We start from the raw sequence: 6701 nt of genomic DNA, 5'->3' as shown, positions 1-6701 counted from the left end.
TTTGGACCAATTTTGTGTTCTCCATTCTTTAAGCACCGGTTTGAGCACCGTTTGAGCACCGGCACCGTTTCAAAAGTACCGATTTGGCACCGGTATCGGATAAAACCTAAACGATACCCATCCCTAGCTGTAAGTGACCAAAACTTACATTAAGTGTGACCTGAAATGACCATTTGAGTCCATTAAGTCATCAGGAAAGTGCTTATACGTCAGGTCTGGGAGGCCTTTCCCCATAGACACGGGGAAGTCTTTAAAGCCACTGATTATTATTATTTATTCTTTTTTTTTTTTAATCTTTGAGTTTTGCATGTCTACATACATTAGTCAGAATTTGACCGATTTATGTCTGTTATGACAACAGAAGTCTCTTTGCCACCCACAGGGTGACAGATTCCTTGAACTACTAGGGAAAGCGGCAAAGTTTTAGCTGGAGCCTTGGAAGACATTACTCTCAGCTGGCATCTGACTGGTTATTCAGATGATAAAAGCTGGGCGCCCAAAACTGGCAGTTGAAGAAGTTAAAAAGTAATGTCATTTTCACAGCCCTGTGGTGAAAGAGCACCTAGTGTACAGTATGTGCTGTGGCTGTGATATATGACGCTGTCCCCATTTGTACGTGATGTCTGACATGAACTGGTAACTAAAGAGTACAGCATGTCAGAGATGAGTTACAAATTTAGAGGGGGGCAGATTAGCCAAGTCTAGAATTTTGAGAAGGGGTGGGGGGAATCTTTACGCAGCTTTAAAACACTTTCTCCTCCTACTCCACAAAAAAAAAAAAAAGGAGGAGGAAGTCCTCATAAATATTACCAGTACAGTATGTAAACACCATGTGGCATAGAATTTCATAGACAACAGGTCAGTTAAAAGCAAAGGGTGCAGCCCCCCCACACACACACACCCCTCCCCCCCTCTTAACAGGCCTCGACTCAGCACTCACACTCATCCTGCAGATTACACGGTGGACTGCAAGCCAAGCTGCTGTTGACAGGCCATTGTCTCCACTCTGTGGACTAAAACCACGTTACCATGGTGCTGATGCATCCGAACATTCTGGCCCAGCCCAGCCATCAGCTGTTGGTGGGGTTCATAGGGGTGAGACATGATGTTAAGGCTAAAGCTTATCCATGGTCGCATGTTGGGACTCAAGACCCCTGGGATTACATAACTATATTTATGACACTGGTGTGAGTGAGAAAACACCTAAAAAGAATCAGATTACAAAGTGCACTGCTGGCCTCTCCCTTGTGATAAGCACAAGGGCTAGCTGTCCTTATAGGTGTGTCACAGGTTTTTCTGTGACAACACAAACAGTACATGCACTGAGATCCACATTTTTTTTCTTTTTGATCTTCTAATTCGGGCAGATGATATTCAACAGGCTGTTTCATATATATATTAAAAATGTCTGCCATGAACTCGGGTGGAATACATTTACCATCCAGTGACCAAAAACTGGCAATTTTCTAGCCTTTTTTAGAAGCAGCTAATCTCCACTGGTTGTTCAAAATGATGTGTGTGTGAAAACCAGCTGGAAAGTTTGTTTCCTATCCAGCAGACTTTGGCTTAAAATTAAGCAGCCTCTGTGTTCTTACATGCTGCCTCTTGTATCATACTCCTCACCTCCCCAACCAATTTCTTTCGTCATGTGTATAAGGTCTGTCCCCTTGTCGTTGTGGCCAAAAATGGCATGCCAAGTCATTGCATGCTATTTATGTTGTAAAACTTGAATCACAAAAGCTGTCTAGGCAGAGCCCCCCCTCAAGTAAGTAAGCCGGAGTGTCAGCGTTCTAATCACACCACCTTTAAGGGCATGTTTTAGACAGAGGGATGCTAGCCAAGTTGCGGTCAATACTGGACAATCCTTCACACCCTTGTAGCTGTTAGGCACAAGATTGAGAGCCATAGAGGCAAGTTCAGCAAAAGACTCATTCAAACACAGGAAATCAAACTTTATAAATGCTCCTGATGAAACCTAGGTGTTTTTCCACTTATAATATCACATCTATACTGTGCATAACATTAGTTTAACTTTGGGACATTTAATTTTAATTTAACATTAGTTTTACTTAATTTTTTGGGGTATTTTTTGGAATTTTTTTTATATATTTAGAGATTTTCCATATTTGTATAAATAAACATCTGTAACAAAACAATTCACCCTTGGGATTAATAAAGTATTCTGATTCTGATTTCAATGCAAACAATGGTCTTAAGTAAAATATTTATTTCATATCTTTCTATAAATACCAATGGACTTAGTTAATAAACTACGAAACTAAAGTTTAGAAGAAAAAAAACAAAGTGCAAATGTTTAAACAGACATTTATTTGGCAGAATAAATTAAAGCAGATGAAAACCAGAGGGGAAAAAAGGAAAGAATATTAAGTTTTAATTCCGCTTATCAACAAAAACTTATGTCGACGGGAAAAAAGTTACATGAACGACAGAAGTAACCTCAAAAATCCAAGCAAACGAAAATCTTAAAGACAGTACTTAAGTCTTCTAAATTTCTTTTTGCTACTTTTCACGACACGAACGATTCAGGTTAAATTACCAAAATGCATTTCCCCATTTTTGCCACTTTGAACTTTTTCGATCTAGCCTTGTTGACAAAGCTTAAACCCCACGTCTACGTTCTACCTACCAATCGCTGATTGGCTTAGGATCCTGTCAATCGCGCGTACAACTAAAACACCATTGGCCCAAACAGTGTCAATAAACACACGGAACATACCGTTCTGTAAACCGTCCCCCTTGTAGGCAGCTTCGCCGTGAAAAAAAATACATAAGCATACAAAATTACTGGTCAGCCCTGCAATAAACCTACTATAAAAGCATCCAGAAATTATTTTAGAAAGAATATAGACCGGGTAGCTGTCACAGTTGAGCAGTTTGGTTAAGGATTTAGCTTACCGTTTAGCCCCGAGTCTCCGTTGTTGTCTGTAGAAGTAGTGTTAGCGTCGGACATCGTCGTGCCTGGCGAGCAGGATGGGTTGCATAAAAGGCTCGAGTCAGTGCAAAAGGCGCAGTGTTTTAGCTGCACACATTCAGAGTTGCAATAAGAGAATAGACCCGAGTCGTGTGCTTCTTTTTTTTTCCTTTTGTTTTTTCTTTAAGATGGGAGTTGAGGGGGACAGCAGCTAGCTAAGCTACAGCACAGCTGTCGCTTGTTTTCGAGCGTTAGCTGGTCTGGAAGCAGCCAGTCTCCCCGCGAGCCCGCTCACGCCTTCGCTCCCTCCCTCTCTCCGGGAAGCTGGGTGATGACATCACAGCCTCCCGTTGATAAGCGAGAAGAGAGGGCGAGCCGAATTACATAACGAGGCGGAAAAAAACAAAACAAAAGCTCAGGATATTACGTGCATCAATAATTGGAAAACAACAGAAGATCCAAAGTATTTTTTTTTTTAAAAATTCTTTGTTTTTGTTTTTTTAAGCATCGGGATTTGTTGCTCACGGGCTCTGCGTTTGCCATGCAGGACGGGACGTGTATGCCCCCACGTACACACGCGGTCAAGCCACGAGCCAGATGAATGTTTATTACCGGCTTTCAGCAAGTGGACACCCTTTCAGCTGATTTCAATAAACTTTCAGCGGCGGAATTTTATCACGTTCATCAAGTATTCCCTTAATCGCAACTGCACGTACGTCTTGCACGGTGAATGATGGGGCAACAGCTTTAAAAAGAAAAAAAAAAGTCCCCTTACCAACTGAAGGAGTTTAATGAGGTCAACAACAATGCTCTGTGATAATCCAGCTGTAACGCTTAGCATAACATCAGTTGAGCAGTGATGAGATCCCACCAACAACCAAGCATTCACAAAGATGCAAAAAGTAGTTCCTTTATTTTTTCCCCCCCACTGTCATTGATTAAAATTGTAGTTATACATTACTAGAGGCATCAATATACTCTTAAGTGTCCACTTTTTAAATAGGGTGTGGAGACATCCAAGTGCTGCAGATCTTCTGTGAGGCTCATTGCACCATCACAGTTACAGTATCAGTTACGTCTGCAGTAGTTTAAACACTGTAATGCCTCAAATCTTTTCTTTAAAAAAAAAAAAAAAAAAAAAAAAATTGCAGTCTCACATCACAGACATCCAAATACTTGAGTTGGTGCAGCAACAAAGTCCAGTGTCAAATTAGATGTTCTTCCCTGTTGTGAAGTGCAGCTTGAGCTGAATGTTGTGGTACAGGATTGGGGGGGTAAAAAGCCATCCCCCCCCTCAAAAAAAAAAAGAAAAAAGTCAGGCTTTGAGGTTAGGCTTCATCTCACAAAATAGGACGGAACAAACCTGTTGACTCTTTAACCTTTTTAATATAAATATGACCATCATAATTATCTTTGAATAGGCCTTCTCTGATACCTGACTATTATTGAAGACAAGAGAAAACAAAAAAAGAAAAAGAAAAAAAAACAGGAGGAAGAGGAGCCGATGCACAAAAATATCACGATATACTCACACACACCCAAGGGGGAGAAAAACAAGAAAAAAAAAATTTATATAAAAAAAAAAAAAACCAAAGGAGGAGCTCTTACTGAGTTTGGGCCTGTTTGGCCAACCAGAGCTTGAGGCACAGTGACAGAAACAGCAAGCAGAACAAAAATCTCACTGGACCAAATCTGAGCGGACAACAAAAAACAAAACAAAAAAACAACCCCCAGAAAGCAGCAAAAAAAAAAAAAAGAAAAAAAGAAAAAACCACTGTACTTCTCAAAATCCTGGATGTGTCCAAGATGAGCAGCAAGTTGTGATGAATGTATGGTTTAATGAAAAAAAGGAAATGTGAAGACACTCAAAAACAGACAGCAGAACTCATGAATTTGTGAAAAAAAAAAAAAGTGTACACAAAACAAAGGTCAAACTTTTCTTAGAAAAGTAAACACTACAATGGCACAGGATAATAATGGGACAAACTAGGTGTTTTTCATTTTCTACCATTTTAGGGGACGGGGGTATTTATAAAAATAAGTGTGTCTGTATTCAGAAATTTAAGGAAATTAAACTTGTTTCACCCACATTAGAAAAGTAAAGGGCAGGCGGGTTGGCAAAAGAAAAAAAAAAAAAAGATGATGAAGAGAAAGAAATTGGCACAACATCACTTAACAACAAGGCAGGCATCACTCTGCCACAGACAGACTGATGATGGGCAAAAGCAAGTCCTCCTCTGTCCACATCTAGTGGCAAAGTCTGGTCACTCAGTAGGGCCGGACAGGGATGCTGGTTGTCGGCATTACCACCACAGATGGCCCTGGATGAGGCTGTGAGGCTGCGGGTGGTTACAAATGACATCACCCGTGCCAGATGTGACAAGCTCACCCTGCAATTAGTTCACTTTATCCTGGAATATGTAGAGGTTGTTGGTCGTTGCCACCGCAATGATGTTGTCCTGGGGATGCCAGGCAGTGTGCAGGATCTTCTTATTGAAGTCCAAACTATCCACGCTGATTTCATCCTTTTTGCGTTTGCCGCCTGTGCACACCTTGCGGGGCTTCAGGACCTGCATGGGCTTGCTGTTTTCACGGGACGCCTCCAATGTCACGTCCCGTCTGTGGCCGCGATCGAACATCCTGAAGAAGTTGTTATATGAGCCGGTCATCACCACACTGCCCAGAGTAGGTGGGGAGACGTGGGAAAAGTGAGAGTCATCAAATCAAGTTATCCAAAAACAATGTCCATTAGAAAAGAAAGTTTAAACTTTGTGCACCACTAGTTTAGAAGTGATGGGCAATTAGAGGACAACTCTAAAACTGCTTACACATCAGAAGTGATTCCCAGGTACGTGGTTGCCAGAAATCGTAAGAAAGTTAAGGATAACTTCAACCAGGCTTATGGGTGAAATGACCACTGGCTATACAAAGTGGGCAGAACCTGGCAAGTCACTGAATCGTCTACCAATGGATAAAGACTACTTCTGACTGACACATGACGTGGTAATAAATATGCTATAGGGTTACATAGGCAACCGGAGGCTGAAAAGTCAATCAGCTTTAAAGCAACAAACAAATCCCATCCATTGTGTATATATTTAATATATTTTTACAGAAAACATCAGTGATGGTGTTACAAAAACCGGACCTTAGTGTTCAAGGGTTAATAATCATTTTATCACTTGTTCTTTGAAAGCTTTTTATTTTTATGTACCATTGCGTTGGTTTATTTTATTTATATCCAATGATTATAGCATATTATTTTTCCTACCTTTTATCATTTTTATCTTTTTACTGCATTTTATCTAGCTGTACTTTCCATTCATGTTTCTTCATTCAAATATATTAAATTATGCAATCTCTATGCACTTAAGTCATTTATATTACATTTCTTTGATTTTTTTTTTTATTTATCTTTAATTGCTTATCATTGCATATTATTAGTTTTACTATATATTTGTTCTGTCTTATCAGCTTTGGCAAATATCTGTGAAGCACTTTGAACCTGAATGAAAGGTGCTACACAAACAGGGTTTGATGGATCAAGGCCAAATGTGCAGTGCACCAACCAAAAAGAAAGAGTGGGGGGAAAAAAACTTGCAGGGTGTAATCTTTAAAATCATGACAGCAATAAACAAAGTGCTACCTGAAAGATTATGTAATTTCCTAGTGTTATTATTGCATTTACCCCCTGTGTGTCTCAAACCTTTTACCTGTCATTGCCATTCCAGCAGCATTCAAACTTGTCAAAGATGCAGTCATTCTCATA

The 6701-nt window shown here is 40.1% G+C and overlaps 2 protein-coding genes across 2 annotated transcripts in view; both read right to left on the bottom strand.

Moving 5' to 3' along the window:
* bnip3lb (BCL2 interacting protein 3 like b) overlaps positions 1-3273 on the bottom strand; it is a 13133-nt gene extending 9860 nt beyond the window's left edge. Inside the window, exon 1 of the mRNA XM_005725612.1 lies at positions 2917-3273. Coding sequence (XP_005725669.1) covers positions 2917-2971 — 55 coding nt within the window. The 5' untranslated portion in view covers positions 2972-3273. The remainder of the gene's footprint in view (positions 1-2916) is intronic.
* A 555-nt stretch (positions 3274-3828) lies between these two features.
* LOC102205387 (serine/threonine-protein phosphatase 2A 55 kDa regulatory subunit B alpha isoform-like) overlaps positions 3829-6701 on the bottom strand; it is an 11307-nt gene continuing 8434 nt past the window's right edge. The window contains exons 9-10 of the mRNA XM_005725611.1: positions 6646-6701; positions 3829-5608 (exon numbers count right to left, since the gene is read on the bottom strand). The exon at positions 6646-6701 is cut by the window's right edge and continues 15 nt beyond it. Coding sequence (XP_005725668.1) covers positions 5329-5608; positions 6646-6701 — 336 coding nt within the window. The 3' untranslated portion in view covers positions 3829-5328. The remainder of the gene's footprint in view (positions 5609-6645) is intronic.

Source organism: Pundamilia nyererei, unplaced genomic scaffold (assembly GCF_000239375.1).
Source record: "Pundamilia nyererei isolate P.nyererei 1_Seehausen unplaced genomic scaffold, PunNye1.0 scaffold00016, whole genome shotgun sequence".
NCBI classification, from domain to species: Eukaryota; Metazoa; Chordata; class Actinopteri; order Cichliformes; family Cichlidae; genus Pundamilia; species Pundamilia nyererei.
Note: the sequence above shows the minus strand (reverse complement) of the source record. Positions and strands in the feature narration are given on the sequence as shown.